Genomic DNA, 18,156 nt, shown 5'->3' with positions numbered 1-18,156 from the left:
TGTGCGGAGGTTATTATGTTCCGCTTGCAGTTGATGGTAGTTAAAACTGGTGTTTAGTATTATTAGTAAATGTTGTAAAGTTTTGTCGTATATTCAGTGGCGATGCAGTTGAAGATGTTTGAAGAAAATAAGTTCAGTATTGTAATCAAGTAACACGTTACTTGGAGAGCTTCCAGCCGAATAATGAAACTCTCCTGAACTATGCAGGGAAAGCCCTTATATACAGTGGAGGTTATGCTCCCAAGACATGCAGTCAAAGTCAACAATAATATAACTCTCGTGTAAGAGAGGGACAGAAGAAAAGAGAGGCCCCTAAACAAACACCACATGGGACCCAAGACACCTGATCCTACATGACTCCCTCAACTTACATTGCAACACAAACATCAACACACTTGACAGTGGCGCCGTCCTGGCAGTTCTTTGGTACCCTTATTCAAATAACCTCAAAGTCAGAATGGATCAAAATAACAACTAGCAACACAGACAAGTATCTCAATGTCAACCATATGTATATAATAGTATTAGTATTAGTATGTAACTATGCACCTATGTGCAATCTGTTAGAAAAAATGTTTGCTCATCACACATAAACAAAGCATTATGCGCAGACAGCTATTTTCTTTTTCTCTTGTTGAAGATAGTCAGCTTTTCACTTCTACTTACCAACAAGTTTTTAATGAATACATCTGTTTCAATCATGAGGCAAGTGAATGAAGTAAAGATGATTGTTAATTATACAACTGTGACCCAATTTAAATATCATTTTGTTTAATCCATTCTTTCTACATCGTGAAACTTCAGAACTTTAGCAAGCAGTGTTGATCACAGAGCTGTATATTAGCAGTACTCCAAAAAGTGCACAACATTTAGACTTTGTAAACATTTATTTCAATATGTCTGTGTCTGTGTGTGTATATATATACACAAACGTACATATTATGTAGAAAAAAACATTTCACAAATTCTGATAATTCTGTTTGCTAATTCAGCTATAAATCAGGCACAGTGAAGTAGTGAACAGTATAAAACAGCAAAACTAAAGAACATTTATATACAATAGGACTTCTCATATGGTCATACAATACAGTCAGTGAGTTCTTCAGTTCTGACCACGAACAAACATTGCAAAGGTCTCTCACCAGTGTTGGCTCCTCTCATTGACTGTAAGGTCACATGATTTGTGAGTTAACAGCTATTAACCTGTATGGATTTTGATGTGCTCTTTCAAGTCAAATGTGGCGCAGAATGTTTTCTTACACATGTTGCAGTGTATGGCCTCTCATCTCTGTGTGTTGCTGCATGTTTTTTCAAGTGTGTCAGAACAGCGAACCTTTTCTCACATGTTGCAGGCATATGACTTCTCACCATTGTGGATTGTCTGATGCTTTTTCAATGTTGACACTTTACTGAAGCTTTTCCCACAGATCTTGCAAAGGCATGGCTTCTCATTATTGTGGACGCATCTAATGTGGACGTTCAGATGAGATCCCTGTGTGAAAGCTTTCCCACATATTGTACAAAAATATGGCTTCTCTCCTGTGTGAACTCTCTGATGCTGGTTCAATGAATCAATTCTACAAAATCTTTTTCCGCAGGTTTTGCAAAGGTACGGCTTCTCACCTGTGTGTATGCTCTGATGCTTTTTCAATGTTGACACTTCACTGAATCTTTTCCCACAGATCTTGCAAAGGCATGGCTTCTCATTATTGTGGACATGTCTAATGTGGGTATTCAAGGTACTACTCTGCCTGAAAGCTTTCTCACATGTTGTGCAAATATACGGCTTCTCACCTGTGTGAACTCTTTGATGCATTGTCAATGAATCAATTCTACGAAATCTTTTCCCACATGTTGTGCAAATATATGGCTTCTCACCTGTGTGAATGCTTTGATGTATTTTCAATGAATGAATCCTACAAAATCTTTTCCCGCAGGTTTTGCAAAGGTACGGCTTCCCACCTGTGTGTATTTTCATGTGGTTCAGAAGTGATGACTTACACTTATAATCCTTTCCACAAGTATTACATTTAAAAGACTGTTTGTGAATATTACTGTCAGCCCCTGATGAGTTAGGGTTGTTGACAAGGTCACTGTGACTTTTGTTTTCATACTGCTGATTGTTTTGTTCTGACTCTGCATCTCGAGTAGAGTCTTCATTCTTGTATCCTTTCTGATCTTGGCTCTCAGCTGCATTAAAGTTGTTCAACAGCAGCTGGTGGTCACTTTCAGGTTCTGCTTCACTGTGGTCCCTTTCCTCATCAGTAGGAGTCACCACAAAGGTATCAGCCTCCACCTTCATCACAAGCTCCTCTCCCTCCTGACTGGTGCAGAGTTCCTCCTGTTCCTCTTTAATCTGTACAGGCTCTGGGTCCTCTTGGTCCAGACTGGAGCTCCTCTCCTGGTTACAGAGCTGCTGGTCAGTGAGAACCTCCTCCTCTTCCTCCTCACAGACATGTTGCTGTTGGAGATCTGGAGGGACAGAGAACAAAATTAATGTGACACTACTGTGATGGTGAAGAGGAAATGCAGACATGCGAGTAAATTAGTAGCAGTAACGTCACTGCTGTATCTAACAACTATAATTATAAATGATTAACTAGTAAAAGTTTAACACACCTATCCTGTGTAACTTTATTTCAGGTTTCCAAACGATATCCAGCAGTTTGCGCTGACGATAGATCTCTTCTTCGTACTCGACGATAGTTTTTATAAAAACGCCAAATATTTCTTCAGCAGCAGCATTTAGTCGCTCGTTGACAAACTCTCTCAAACACTCAACTGAAGACATTGTTGCTTAATTACGAATGAAATAATTGACTGTGTCACCGCTACAATACCGTCTTCCACTTTATTCAATAACTTGGCGTGCACAGAGCTAACACTGCTAACAGCTGTAGTGTTTGTTTACTTCCGCTGGATTAGTGATGTGTCGGTCGTGAACGAACCGGTTCAAAGAGCCGGCTCTTTTAAGGAGCTCCCGTCCGTCCGCGAACCGTTCTTTTCTTTTCTTTTTCTTTCTTTCTTTTACTTTTCTCTTTAGGAAAAGTACCTGTGGGCATTGACTACGGGTGTCACATGCATGCTGTGCAACCAATCAAGTGAGGATTGACAAGGAGCATTTCACCAAGCAGGGACGTGTGGGGTAGCACCGCTGAGACTGTGACAGGAGACAAGAGGAGGGAGACACGCTGAAGGAGAGACAGGAGGACAGGAGTGAAGATGAGAGAGGAGTGTGGTGCAAAGATATATTATTTTTTACACTATACCAAAAACATTTTGGTTTTATTTGTCCAGATGTCAGTGGTGGGCATTAACAAAGCACATTTACTTGAGTGTTGATATTTAATTTAGATTTTTTTTCAGTACTTTGCGTGTGTGTGTTTAAATAAAATGTCCATAGCTGTCCTTCTTTAAAATTTCTACGCTTAGGTTTTTATAGGCGTTTCTATCTGCTTTGTGTAGCAGAGCGGTTCCTCGAGCAAGTTAGTGCATTCATTGGGTGGTATTAGGGAGTTACAAGGGATTTTACAACTGTAAATGCAATTGGCTAGAACAAATTTTTGAAATTCAAGTGATATATGCGTTCAAATACAAATCACAAGTCAAAACAGTGCTAAATTTGCCTGAATTACATAAGGTATATGTGGTAAAATGAAGAGCCATTTGGGAGCCGAAAGAGCTGGCTCTTCTTGGTGAGCTGAGCCAAATGATCCGGCTCTTTTTAGTGAGCCCTCACTTCGCTGGATGTCACACTGTTAAGTTTCGATGGTGGATGTGTGGAAGTTATTACGTTCTGCTTGCAGTTGATGGTAGTTAAAACTGGTGTTTAGTATTATTAGTAATTGTTGTAAAGTTTTGTCGTATATTCAGTGGCGATGCAGTTGAAGATGTTTGAAGAAATAAGTACAGTATCGTAAACAAGTAAAACGTTACTTGGAGAGCCTCCAGCCGAATAATGAAACTCTTCTTAACTATGCGAGCAAGCCCTTATATACAGTGGAGGTTATGCTCCCAGGACATGCAGTCAAAGTCAGCAATAATATAACTCTTGTGTAAGAGAGGGACAGAGGAAAAGAGAGGCCCCTAAACAAACAACACATGGGACCCGAGACACACAATCCCACGGCTCCCTCAACTTACATTGCAACACAAACATCAACACACTTGACAGTGGCGCCGTCCTAGCAGTTCTTTGGTACCCTTATCCAAATAACCTCAAAGTCAGGATGGATCAAAATAACAACTAGCGACACAGACAAGTATCTCAATGTAAAACAATGTATATAATAGTACTAGTATTAGTATGTAACTATGCACCTATGTGCAGACACCTCAGTTTCAAGAATAATCAGCACAATCTGTAACAAAAAATGTTTGCTCATCACACATAAACAAAGCATTAGGCGCAGACAGCAATTTTCTTTTTCTCTTGTCGAAGATACAGTCAGCTTTTCACTTCCAGTGACCAACAAGTTTTTAATGAATACATCTGTTTCAATAAGAAGAGACAAGTGAATGAAGTAAAGATGATTGTTTATTATATAACTCTCTGACCCAATTTAAATATAATTTTGTTTAATCGATTCTTTCTGTATCGTGAAACTTCAGAACTTTAGCAAGTAGTGTTGATCACAGAGCTGTATATTAGCAGTACTCCAAAAAGTACACAACATTTAGACTTTGTAAACATGTATTTCAGTATGTCTGTGTGTGTATATATACAAGTATACATATTATGTATAAAAAACATTTCATAAAATTTGATAATTCAATTTGCTAATTCAGCTATAAATCAGGCACAGTGAAACAGTGTACAGTATAAAACAGCAAAAATAAGGAACATTTATATACATAATATATGACCATATACACATATGGTCATACAAAAACAGTCAGTGAGTTCTTCAGTTCTGACCACGAACCGTGGCACAGTATGTTTTTTCAATTGTGTCAGAGCAATTAATCTTTTCTCACACGTTGCAGGCATACGGCCTCTCACTGGTGTGGATGCGTCTAATGTGGACGTTCAAGGCACTACTCTGTCTGAAAGCTTTCCCACATGTACAAATACACGGCTTCTCACCTGTGTGGATTCTCTGATGCTTTTTCAATGTTGACACTCTACTGAATCTTTTCCCACAGATCTTGCAAAGACACGGCTTCTCATTATTGTGGACATGTCTAATGTGGACGTTTAAGTTACTACTCTGTTTGAAAGCTTTCCCACATGTTGTACAAATATATGGCTTCTCACCTGTGTGGATTCTCTGATGCTTTTTCAATGTTGACACTCTACTAAATCTTTTCCCACAGATCTTGCAAAGACACGGCTTCTCATTATTGTGGACATTTCTAACGTGGATGTTCAAGGCACTACTCTGTCTGAAAGCTTTCCCACATGTTGCACAAATATACGGCTTCTCACCTGTGTGGATTCTCTGATGCTTTTTCAATGTTGACACTCTACTGAATCTTTTCCCACAGATCTTGCAAAGGTACGGCTTCTCTTTATTGTGGACATTTCTAATGTGGATGTTCAAGGTACTACACTGTGCAAAAGATCTCCCACATGTTGTGCAAATATACGGCTTCTCACCTGTGTGAACTCTTTGATGTATTTTCAGTGAATGAATTCTACAAAATCTTTTCCCGCAGGTTTTGCAAAGGTACGGCTTCTCATCTGTGTGTATGCTCATGTGTCTCAGAAGTACTGACCTATACTTATAATCCTTTCCACAAGTGTTACATATTAAAGACGGTTTGTGAATATTACTGTCAGCCCCTGACGAGTTAGGGTTGTTGACGAGGTCACTGTGACTTCTGTTTTCATACTGTTGATTGTTTTGTTCTGACTCTGCATCTCTAGTAGAGTCTTCATTCTTGTGTCCTTTCTGATCTTGGCTCTCAGCTGCATTACAGTTGTTCAACAGCAGCTGGTGGTCACTTTCAGGTTCTGCTTCACTGTGGTCCCTTTCCTCATCAGTAGGAGTCACCACAAAGGTATCAGCCTCCACCTTCATCACAAGCTCCTCTCCCTCCTGACTGGTGCAGAGTTCCTCCTGTTCCTCTTTAATCTGTACAGGCTCTGGGTCCTCTTGGTCCAGACTGGAGCTCCTCTCCTGGTTACAGAGCTGCTGGTCAGTGAGAACCTCCTCCTCTTCCTCCTCACAGACATGTTGCTGTTGGAGATCTGGAGGGACAGAGAACAAAATTAATGTGACACTACTGTGATGGTGAAGAGGAAATGCAGACATGCGAGTAAATTAGTAGCAGTAACGTCACTGCTGTATCTAACAACTATAATTATAAATGATTAACTAGTAAAAGTTTAACACACCTATCCTGTGTAACTTTATTTCAGGTTTCCAAACGATATCCAGCAGTTTGCGCTGACGATAGATCTCTTCTTCGTACTCGACGATAGTTTTTATAAAAACTCCAAATATTTCTTCAGCAGCAGCAGTTAGTCGCTCGTTGACAAACTCTCTCAAACACTCAACTGAAGACATTGTTGCTTAATTACGAATGAAATAATTGACTCTCCGCTACAATGCCGTCTTCCACTTTATTCTAACTTCTTCTTTTTCTTCTTTGTCGTTTAACTGCAGTCGGCATATACTGCCCTCTTGTGGACTTTACTTCTTTACTACTTCCTTTTTTTTAAAAATTATTATTCTTTTTATTAACCCAGGTAAAACAAGATATCCCATTATGATTTTCCTCCCTTCTCTACATTTCCCATATTCTATTAACTTTTCTCCACTCTTCCTGTCTTCTGCAACCCTGGTGTCATCTCTTCCCTCTCCCTTTCATATCCATGACAAGCAACAATCACATGCTCCACTGTCTCTCTCTCCCAACATCTACACTGACCGGTTGGATGTTTTCCTAATATATTGAGTGTGTTATTCAGTTTACTGTGCCCTGTTCTTAATCTGCTCATGATCACCTGCTCTGCTCTGCTACCTCCCCATTATAAATGTCTCCCCTTTTCCTGGTTCTTCCATTTCCTTCCATATTAAATTTTTTCCTTCTGCTTTTGATAATTTTATTTTTATTTCCACCTCCTCTTTCTTTACTGCCTCCTTTGCCATTTTATCTACTGTTTATGTGTGTAAAATGTTTCCATCATCCCCTGGGAAAACACTGCACTTAAATTGTGCGCACAAATGAACCACAAAGTTATATCTTGTGCCAATAAATAATTCGAAAACGTGGGAACAAGTTGTATCTTGTGTGCACACAATAGCAAATTTAGTGCTCAGTGTAGTAGAACGTGACCTTCATATATATATATTTGTTTTTCTCCATTGCCACTCCAAGGCTCTGCATTATGCTATCTGCCTCTCACAAAATGAAAGACAGACAAAGTTAGAGACTATAGTTAACATAATAAAATACTATATATAATACTTTTTAGTTCTGTCGGATGGATAAGGAAAGACCAAATGAGTCAGATTATTCTTCCTCATTTGTTTTTAATTGCCTGCTTTTGTTCAGCACACCAAGTTTTATCAACATCGTAATGAAATATAGTAAATTTAATTTTCTTGAATAGTCTTTTTGATCCAGTCCACGTAGTTAGCGACTCTGGTATAGACTCCATACATTCCCTGCTGTCTGCAGTCAACCCCCCAACTGACAATCCCAGCAGCCCAGAACCGTCCGTCATCCTTCAGGGCGATGGGACTTCCACTGTCACCATGACAGGAGTCCTTCCCTCCTTCAGGGACTCCAGCACAAAACATATTATTTGTCAGACTTGGTACATTGTCTCTTGTCTTCTTCAGCTTATTGACTGAGCGCCTGCATGTCTTCTGCTCCACCACAAGGAGGTGCACATATTTCAGTTTATTTGTGAAGATCTGTTGGTTGTCAGTTTCTGTGATGGTGAAGCCTGACACCAGTCTGGAAAAAAACAAAATAAAAAGTCTGAGAATCTTAACATGATTTACATGTTGGCATGACTATAATATGTTTAAATACCATTGTTAAATTAAAACTCTCAGTTGTTTGCTTACCCTATCATGTCAGTGGTGTATGTGGCACCCTCTGCAGGTAAACATATTGGCATAATGGAGGAGTTGAAGGTGATTGGTTCTTTGCAGTTTGATCAAGGCAATGTCATCGTTGTAGTCTAAGCCGTTGGGGTTATTGTATTCGGGGTGAACATGGACTGAAGCAGCATAGATAGGAGATAGCTTCAAGGTGTTAACATCTGTATGTCCCATGTAAGCCTGCAAATCAACAGCACAGGAGGAAATAAATGTCAAGCATGTCAAAAACATAGAGGCAATGGGCATGCAGATAACACCACACACCACAGTAGTCCACTTACCCACACAGCCTCGCTTGATGTTATATTTCCATAATGTGTTAGGACATGAGCTGCAGTCATAATCCAACTGTCTGCAATTAGCATGCCTCCTCCTGTTCTTCCATTTATATCCAGTAGCACATGCCAGGGGATGGTATTGTCTGCACTGCTTCCAATGATCCTCTGATAGGTTGAGATAAGTTTTGTTGGTTTGCCACAAACTGGACGAGGACAGACAAAAAAAATAGGTTCACACAGACTTCATGTTTTGATTAAAGCTTCAGTCTGCATTTTGAACAAAACCTTCCGCCTGTCTCTCTGCCATCTGGTGTTACTTTGCTAATCCTCTCGCACCAAACCCACAAGTTTGAATGGCAGCAGAAGGAACTGAATGCCCTGGGAAACCTCATACTTCTTTAGGCCCACATTTCACCGTGGTCACAGGGCACAATGCCCAAGGCATCAGAGTCAGCTACAGTACTGTCTAACAGTAAGATGAGATATCATCTAGACATGCTTTTCAATGCTTTGCTTTGGAGGTGAGGGGCAAGACACAGCAGAGGATGTGATTTCTTAGGGATGGGGGCACTGTACCATTGCACACAGCCGACCTCTAGCAAACACGGAAAAAGACATTGGAAATGCTCACCTTTGTGCTGGATGATACACATCACTGTGCTACGAGTGCCCATAACGAGCCCAAAGCATGTATTTTGTACTCTATGTTGTTGTAGACCAAAGATGAAATTTGTCTCAAGGTTCATGATTTTCCACCATTAAATCAGGCTTTTACACATTTGTATTTGCAGAACAAATAATAGGAACACCCTCTCTGTGAAATGACAGGTGACTGCCCAAAGTCTCCCACCAACAGGTTAAATTTTCTAAAGCAAGAAAACAGAGCCAGGAGAAGGCACAGAAGTTGAGTGTCTAGTGTCTTAGATGAGATCAGAGGTACAGGGTGTCAATACCAGGTATACATGTTGGAGTGACATCGCTGTGGTTGGATCTCCACTTTCCGTCGGCTTCACAGGTAAAACTGACTGAAATCCAGACAATAATGGTATTTATTTTTAGTTAAGATAATATTTGATTATTAATTATATATTTTTTATTTAAAATATATATATTACCATCTACATGCCTAGACAGAGTATAAAATGGTTCATCACAGTGATACTGAACAACAGAATGATACTGATTCTGAAAGCCAGACATGAAGTTCATCCCTCCATTCAGCAAAGGTTTGGGTTCACCACAATCAATTACTAGAGGAAAACAAAAAAGGGACATATTAATAGTATTAATCGTGCCAGTGATTCAAGAAATGTATTTAACTTTAAAAAACATACTCTGGCATTTTGGCAGAGGGAGGTGCCACTGTCCATCGCTTTGACACATGGCTGAGAATGTACTGATCTCATGACCATCCTAAAACGACAACAAGTTGATTAAATGTATTATATTTTGGATGACACATCGAAACAAATAAAGAAAAATGAAAATTAATATCTCAGCAAATGGGCAGTGAAAGAAAGAAAGCATCAAACCATCATCAGCCTGTATCCTTGGTCACAGGTCACATAGATGTAATCTCTGAAGAAATATTCATTTAAAACAGGAGTCACTCTGCCTTTGGAGACATTACCCAGAAGTGGACATTTGATCTCTGGAAGAGACACAATACATAAATATTAAGCATATATGTGCAGTTGTACAACCATTACTGTCAATCAAACAACACACTATACCTCTCAAACATCCCTCACCATTTGTGGTGTACTCCAGGCTCCAGCCATGACTCAGGCCTTCATAATCAGTATGATAGTCCAGTCTGACAGTACTGGAATTTGTAGCTATCAGACCTGGACTCTTTCCACCACACAGCTTCATGGGCTTTCTGTCTGGGATGGTCACCTAATGAGGGTGAGGAGGAATAGAGTAAGTTAATTTTTATACAATGAGGCATATTTATCTCTGCTGTTTTTATTGTCATTTACTTTGCCAATACCTGCAGCCAGTGATGTAAACACCTGGGACCTTGCTCAGTGTCCACACTCCTTATGTGAAATTTGTCAGTGAAGTTGAGAGTGACAGTGAATTTGGGCTCCACAGAGATGATGTACTTGCAGGACAGAAAAGGAGGTGAGGGGCCAGGGTACCCTGGACTGGATAGCTTTCCTTTATGTTTGTTGAGTATACAATCACCACAAGATACTGGACATGGGGCAAAAGCAAGTATTATTGTGGCAAAAAACGAGAGATTCAATAGTTCAGCACATTTTTTTTACACCAACTCAGAACTTCATAGGATGATAGTACTCACACAAACAAGTGTATTGGTCTAAATGAAGTTTGTAACCATTGTGGCAGGAGCAGTGGTAAGACCCAGGGGTATTGACACAGATCTGGGTGCAGAGTGGACCTGAGCCATCTCCAGGGTCTGGTTTTGAACATTCATCCACGTCTGATAATGAGAAGATTTTTAAAGGAAAAAGCTAACCTAAAGTTCAATTTAAATTATTTATATATTTTTTTTTATATTGTTACAGCTCAAAGAGATAATGTTGTTGTATTTGTTTGGGTTGGGGGAAATAGCACCATGTTAGTTATCTCTTACTGTAATAACACATTGCAGGGAAGAGGGAAGTAACCAGAAAAGCTCTACCTATTGCCTTGTAGGTAGCAGAGAAACCAGTGTGACGTTGGACCTCTGCAGTGGAGTCACTTGTTTGGAAAATGAGACTTAGTCTGTTGCTTTGAGAAAGGATCGGCTGTTTGCCTGGGTGGTCAGTTGAATTTGCCTGACCACAAAACTTTTCCAAGATCTTTTGATCATCAAGAACCTGAAATGTGTAAAGAGCAAAAAAGACATAGTGAGACCATTGATAATGATGAGGCACCCCCTGACGAACTAACTTCCATGTAAATTACAGTGAGACGATATAACTTTCACTGAACAGCAGCCATATTGGCTACAAGTGATAATAATGCAAATACTTAACTATAGTTTGGCGGTCAAAACAGACCAAGCAAGGCTTTAGCAACAAAAGTGTATTGAATTAGACAACATAGAAGCCTATACAGAGTCATATAACAATGTTGAACAACAAAAAGGGTAAAAAAAAAAAATAATTGTAGACTAAGGACCAGTTGGCAAATACATTATACAGTAAATGCACTGAGTATGATTATAGGGACAAACTACAGACAAAGTACTTGTGGCACTATTCTGGGGGCTTGGGCATCTTGGATTCCTGTGTACTTACTCTCCACTGCCTGAACTGACCATTCATGAATAAAAGTCTCCACATCAGTTATAAGTGACAGACAAGTGGCCAAAATATGTTTCCTTGGTAGGCTGGCTGGGCTCAGAGAGATAGAGGTAGGGGTAAGCTAGCTTGAAAAGTGCCACTAGTCCTTTGCCTAAAAATAAACAAACAAACAAAAGAAAAAAAGTTGAGGTGGTGGGTGTAGACCCAGAACATGCTGGAGAGATGGTATATCTCATCTGGCTTGGGAATACCCAGGATCCCCCAGGAGTTAGAAGACATTGCTGAGGAAAGGGATGTCTGGATTACTTTGATGTGCTTGCTAACACAACAACCCTGCCCCAAATGTTTGGAAGAAAATGGATGGATGTATGGCTGAAAAAAGTGATGTCCCTGATTCCAATTCAAGTCAATTAAGTTATAAATATTAAACTAAAATTGGGTTCTGGTCTTCAGTCCAAAAACACTGGCTTTAGTCTATTGTAGGGAACATTGTATAAAAGTTTTTAATGTGGCTCTGACCGTCAAAGACTCTTGATAGCAGCCTGAAGACGTTTTAATATCCAGATGTTTTAGGGACAACTGGATCTGGTAGCCCTCAGGAACCCAGAGGTCCCATTCCATTTTTAGGTTGGGAAGGTAAGGCTGGGGATACTGTGGGGAATGGACCTCCCCATGTATCACTGGTTGCGAGTCGGGCAGCTGCCAACACTTACTCAAAGACAAACACAGAAACCTAGAATTTTTGTGCATAAACAGAGAATTGGAACTAAGGTGTTAGTCCAAGGTTGATGTAAATAGAAAAAGAACAAACAAAGTGATACAATCATTTTTTTAGCTTTTGGAACAAAATAGTGTTGCTTTAGTTTTCTATTTGGTTCTACATTATAAAAAGTGATTATTTATAGCCAATCTTTAACAAAAAGATACTAGGCATTGCTGTTATGTGTACATATAGTAAATGTAAAATAGAAAGATAGAAATCCATGAAAAGGAAAGACTTCGCTAAAAGTTGCAACATGATGGTGAAAAATGCTTACCATAAAACATAGCAGGTCCATCCCATGTCTGCAATAAGTTAATTTCTGTGTGATTGCTGTTTTAGGCGAAAACTCTCATGAACAAATAGACTACTAATGTCACACAGGTGGTTTGCAGTTTGCAGTATTTTGCACTGGAGTTTAACCTCCAGTATTTGTTTATCTTGGCAAAATAAATGTAGGTATAAGCTATAGAGAAACAGGGTGAATAGTTGGTCAATAAATCTGACTAACTGAACTAGAAGAATGAGTAATGAAACAGAGTTTGTATACAGTAAAAAGAACAATGCACAGTACAGTGAAGTCCCACAAATGTCATCGTAAGGAGAGTCTACTGTATTGTGTGTACACTAGGTGGGGTACACCCTTGACAAGTCGCCAGTTCATCACAGGACACATAGAGACAAACAACCATTCGTGCTCACAGTCCCACCTACAGGAAATTTAGAGTCACCAATTAACCTGTTAAGTGCCTGTTTTTGGACTGTGGGAGGAAGACATGGGGAGAATATGCCAACTACACACAGCAAAGCCCCAGCCAAGGTCCGAACCAGGAACAGTGCTAAGGTGCTAGTGAGGCGACAGTCCTAACCACTGCTCCACTGTGCCACCCCCTGTATGAACCTATGAAGTCAAAATCGATGTTTAAATGCTATATCCATACACCAGTATCTGGCCCAACAATAACAACAAATAACTTTTAAGGTATTCTTTATGGTATTTTAGAGTTAATCATTTCCTGATAAATGATAAGAGGTTGTTGATGACTCATCCTGAGCTCAGGGGTATATTTTGCGTCTATTGAAACACTGTCTCTCTTTCTCACATCTTAGAAGGGGAGTGATTCCTGTTCGATACAGTCTATGAGTGATTCAGAGGGCTGTAACATGTATGACTGGGCTTCACTGATTACTGTACAAAAGTACAACTTTATAACTCTATTCAGTGGTTTTGGTTAAACTAAATTATATTTTTTACATAATATATTTGTTGTTTTTTTCCTTTGATGTCTTCCCACTGATCATCAGAGTTTCCTGATGGAAAACTACCTTTACTCTAATGACTTGCTAAAGTACCTAACTGCTAATTAACTGCTGCTTACTGAATCTGCTGTTAGCAGGTAACAGAACCAGGTTCAGTACCAGCGCCGGACCTTATAGACTGATTGTTCTGTAGCAAACCACTTACTGCAAGTGCTGTCCAGCATCTTTACATCACGTAGTAAGTTGGGTGATGAACGACTATAAAAGCAAAGTTTTTCTTTCTTATTTGTTTTTATTTGGCTGTACTTGTTGTTCAACACATTAAGTTTAATTAACTTTAGTCTAATATAGCAAATTCAGTTCTCTTGCGTGGTTTTCTTGATCCAGTCCAGGTAGTTAGCCACTCTTGTATAGACTCCGTATGTTCCCTGCTGTCCGCAGTCAACCCCCCAGCTGACAATCCCAGCAGCCCAGAACTGTCCATCATCTCTTAAGACAAAGGGCCCTCCAGCATCACCTTGGCATGAGTCCTTCCCACCTTCAGGGACTCCAGCACAAAACATGTTATTTGTCAGATTTGGTAGATATTTCCTTGTCCTCTTTGCCAAAGTGATTGAATTGCTGCATTCCTCCTGCTCCACAACTGGGAGCTGCACATACTTCAGCTTATTTGTTAGACTCTTCCGTCTGCCCAAATCTGTGAGACCAAAGCCTGACACCATTCTGAAAAAAGAAATAGACAGTTATGTGAATAGGGAAAAAAATCACAGTCACCCGCATGCAGACTGGGCAAGATTCACGTGTTGGCATGACAAAACTAAAGTGGAGAAAATAAATAATATCTGATAAAATGGATAATACAACATAGTGCCTTTACCCCATCATGCCAGTGACATAGGTGGCATCCTCTGCTGGTAAACATATTGGCATAATGGATGAGTTGAAGGTGATTGGTTCTTGCAGTTTGACCAAGCCAATGTCATGGTTGTAGTTTAAGCCGTTTGGGTTGTTGTATTCAGGGTGAACATGGACTGAAGCAGCATTCAAAGGAGACAGCTGCAGGCCCTTAATATTAGTGAGTCCCATGTAAGCCTGCAGCACAGGAATAAATACATGTCAAGTCAAAATCATGGAGGCAATGGGCATGCAGATAACACCACACACCACAGTAGTCCACTTACCCGTACAGCCTCGCTTGATGTGATATTTCCATTATGTTTGAGGACATGAGCTGCAGTCAAAATCCAGCGGTCTGCAATCACCATGCCTCCTGCCCTATGTCCATCTACACTCAGTAACACTTGCCAGGGGATTGTATCATCTGGAGCTTCTTTGCCTCCAATGATTCTCTGATAGGCAGCGATTTGTTTTGTGGGCTTGCCACAGACTGGATGAAACAGACATAAATTTGGTTCACACAGACTTTATGCTTTAATTAAAGTGTCCTAGATTAGATATCACAAGGTGTCAATTACCAGGTATACACGTAGGAATGACATCGCTGTGTTTGGATCTCCACTTTCCATCTGCTTTACAGTCGAAAGTAACTGGAGACAAAAGGGAACAAGATAATGGAATTTATTTTTAGTTAGTTTTTAGTTAGTAAATGTATTGGACTGTGGTGTTTTTTCTTTATTCGTCACAAAATAATTTGGGCTCAATACAGACATACTCTGGCATTTTGCCAGGGGGAGGTGCCACTGTCCATCGCTTTGACACATGGCTGAGAATGTACTGATCTCATGACCATCCTGGAAAATAGAGTGGGTTCATTAATACATATGGTTGTTTACGTCACACAATGAAACAAACAAATAGATATGAAACTTAAGCAATGTAATTCTCTGACTTTAACAAATAGCCAGTAAAAGAAAGAAAGCATCAAACCATCATCAGCCTGTATCCTTGGTCACAGGTCACATAGATGTAATCTCTGAAAAAATATTCATTTAAAACAGGAGTCACTCTGCCTTTGGAGACATTACCTAGGAATGGACATTTGACCTCTGAAAGGTAAACGTAAATATTATTCACATATGTACTGCTATACAACTATTACTGCCAGCCCAAAAAAAACACCATGTTTCTATCATTTCATCCCTCACCGTTTGTGGTGTACTCCAGGCCCCAGCCGTGACTTAGGCCTTCGTCATCAGTGTGGTAGTCCAGTCTGACAGTACTGGCATTTGTAGCTATCAGACCTGGACTCTTCCCACCACACAGCTTCATTGGCTCTCTGTCTGGGATGGTCACCTTTGAGGAAGGAGGAGTGGGGTAGAGTAAGTTTATTTATATACAAAGAGGAATAACTAACTTGCTCTCTTTTTATTGTCATTTATTGTAAGGAACCTCTTTGCCCAATACCTGCAGCCAGTGATGTAAACACCTGGGTCCTTGCTCAGTGTCCACACTCTTTATGTGGAACTTGTCAGTGAAGTTGAGAGTGACAGTGAATCTGGGCTCCACAGAGATGATGTACTTGCAGGAGAGAAAAGGAGGTGAGGGGCCAGGGTACCCTGGACTGAACAGCTTTCCCTTATGTTTGTCAAATATGCAATCACCACAAGATACTGGACATGGGGACAAAAGCAAGAAGAGGTTCAATATTCGAACTCAATGCCACACTGTAACCACCAAGCTCCTAGATCATAAAGTGATTAATTGAATCAAACAAGTTAGTCTTTAAAGGCAGAATGAGTAGGGGTTATTGGTTCAAAGTAGGCCCCATGCAAAGAGGGAAGCAGTAGACTGCAATCTAGTAAGTGAGTGGAGTGAAATAAACACACGCTGTGGGAAGGAGTCTTGTGTGTGTGTGTGTTGCTGTATACAGTACTCACACAAACACGTGTATTGGTCTAGATGAATTTTGTAACCATGGTGGCAGGAGCAGCGGTAAGAACCAGGGGTGTTGATGCAGATCTGGGTGCAGGGTGGACCTGACCCATGACCAGGGTCCGGTTTTAAACATTCATCCACGTCTGATAATGAAAAAATAAGTAGGGTAATTAAAGGGAAAACCTAACCTAAAGTTTGATTCATGATTTAGGGTGGACAGCAAAAGTTCAAGATTAACCTTGGACATAATGACAACTGTCATGGTGAATTCCCTGCAGTATGGATAGTTTCTGGTCTTATGATCTTCCAGTTTAAGATATTATTTATATTTATAAGCTTAATCATACAGACTAAAATACCTGTAAAATCAGCATGTTAGTTATCTCTTACTGTAATAACACATTGTAGGGAAGAGGGAAGTGAACAGAAAAACTTTACCTATTGCCTTGTAGGTAGCAGAGAAACCAGTGTGCTGTTGAAGCTCTGCAGTGGAGTCACTTGTTTGGAAAATGAGAGTTAGTCTGTTGCTTTGAGAAAGGATCGGCTCTTTGCCTGGGTGGTCAGTTGAATTTGCCTGACCACAAAACTTTTCCAAGATCTTTTGATCATCGAGAACCTGAAATGTGTAAAGAGTAAAAAAGACATTTTAAGATCATTGGCCATGATGAGGCACTCTTTTACTAACGTAGATTGTCAGATTGTCATTGTCTGAAAAAAAAAGCTTTTATAGTCTACAGCAATGTGTGCACATAGGTTTACAGTATATCAGTCAGGATGACCAGACAGAGACACAATAAGAATTTATCTGTAGTTGATGAAGAAAGCGATAGTCCTTGGGCTGGATTCAAGACCTCGATTTGTGCAGGTCATCAATACTCGAGTCAAAGTGAACAAACAAATATTTGAATCAAATGTGGTTTCTGGTCTTGAGTACAAAAACACTGTTCGATTGTTTGTAATAATATGAGGTTTCAATGTGGCTCTGACCGTCAGAGAGTCTTCATAGCAGCCTGCAGAAGCTTTAATATCCAGATGTGTTAGAGATAGCCGGATCTGGTAGCCCTTAGGAACCCAGAGGTGCCATTGCTTCAGCAGGTTTGGATAGTAAGGCTGGGGATACTGAGGGGACCGGACCTCACCGTGTATTACAGGTTCAGTGTGAGGCAGCTGCCAGCACTCACTTGTTGACAAATATAGAAACCTGGAATTATTGTGCATAAACAGAGAATAACAAACAAAGTAACACAATCATTGTGTTTGCAACCACATAATATTGCTTTAGTTTTCTGGTGCTTGGTACGTTGAAAAAAAAAAAGTGTAGTGCAGATCAATAAAGCTGTAATTGTTTCACTAAAGCGTACAACATGAAGGTGAAAAAATCTGACAAAACTTACCATAAAACACAGTAAGACCATCCCATGTCTGCAGTTGGTTTATCTGAATGTGACTGCAGCTTTAGGCGAACTGTCTTACAAACAAACGAACCACTAATGTCACACAGGCTGTGATTTGCAGTATTTTTCAGTGGAATTTAACCTCCAGGAGTTGTTTATCTTGGCAAAAAAAAAGCCTGTATAAACTGTAATAGGGTATGGAGAGCCTACTGTCTTTGTGCATTCATGAAGACATGAAGTAACTCATACACAAAGTACATAGACATTCACAGTATTTAACAACAATATACAATAGTGGCATCTGCCATATGG

The 18,156-nt window shown here is 39.9% G+C and overlaps 4 protein-coding genes across 4 annotated transcripts; all 4 read right to left on the bottom strand.

Annotated features, from left to right (window-relative positions):
- Positions 1-783: 783 nt before the first annotated feature.
- Positions 784-3,111, bottom strand: LOC113747903 (zinc finger protein OZF-like). Its single transcript, XM_027289731.1, has 2 exons — positions 2,620-3,111; positions 784-2,472 (listed from the first exon to the last, which is right to left on the bottom strand). Exons 1-2 carry the CDS (start codon positions 2,789-2,791, stop codon positions 1,340-1,342), a joined length of 1,305 nt encoding a protein of 434 aa, XP_027145532.1. The 5' UTR covers positions 2,792-3,111; the 3' UTR covers positions 784-1,339.
- Positions 3,112-4,462: 1,351 nt separating this feature from the next.
- LOC113747902 (zinc finger protein 664-like) lies at positions 4,463-6,586 on the bottom strand. The gene is made up of 2 exons (XM_027289729.1): positions 6,341-6,586; positions 4,463-6,193 (listed from the first exon to the last, which is right to left on the bottom strand). The coding sequence occupies exons 1-2, from the start codon at positions 6,510-6,512 to the stop codon at positions 4,974-4,976; spliced, it is 1,392 nt and encodes a 463-aa protein (XP_027145530.1). The 5' UTR covers positions 6,513-6,586; the 3' UTR covers positions 4,463-4,973.
- Positions 6,587-7,471: 885 nt separating this feature from the next.
- LOC104932554 (complement C1r-A subcomponent-like) lies at positions 7,472-12,921 on the bottom strand. Its single transcript, XM_027289720.1, is given in 14 exon segments — positions 7,472-7,911; positions 8,025-8,104; positions 8,106-8,240; positions 8,342-8,541; positions 9,292-9,363; positions 9,454-9,588; positions 9,673-9,751; positions 9,871-9,989; positions 10,090-10,237; positions 10,332-10,537; positions 10,647-10,787; positions 10,989-11,166; positions 12,115-12,328; positions 12,633-12,921. Coding segments are annotated over 14 exon segments (2,100 nt in total). The 5' UTR covers positions 12,659-12,921; the 3' UTR covers positions 7,472-7,544.
- A 974-nt stretch (positions 12,922-13,895) lies between these two features.
- On the bottom strand, positions 13,896-17,949 carry LOC104932550 (complement C1r-A subcomponent-like). Its single transcript, XM_027289725.1, has 12 exons — positions 17,845-17,949; positions 17,438-17,651; positions 16,889-17,066; positions 16,453-16,593; positions 15,980-16,185; positions 15,721-15,868; positions 15,503-15,621; positions 15,288-15,366; positions 15,091-15,162; positions 14,797-15,002; positions 14,493-14,707; positions 13,896-14,338 (listed from the first exon to the last, which is right to left on the bottom strand). The coding sequence occupies exons 1-12, from the start codon at positions 17,868-17,870 to the stop codon at positions 13,972-13,974; spliced, it is 1,971 nt and encodes a 656-aa protein (XP_027145526.1). The 5' UTR covers positions 17,871-17,949; the 3' UTR covers positions 13,896-13,971.
- Between the last annotated feature and the right edge of the window lie 207 nt (positions 17,950-18,156).

The sequence above is a fragment of the Larimichthys crocea genome, chromosome XVI, assembly GCF_000972845.2.
Source record: "Larimichthys crocea isolate SSNF chromosome XVI, L_crocea_2.0, whole genome shotgun sequence".
Lineage (NCBI taxonomy): Eukaryota > Metazoa > Chordata > Actinopteri > Sciaenidae > Larimichthys > Larimichthys crocea.
The sequence above is the reverse complement of the archived record's forward strand: the minus strand, read 5'-3'. Positions and strand labels throughout refer to the sequence as shown.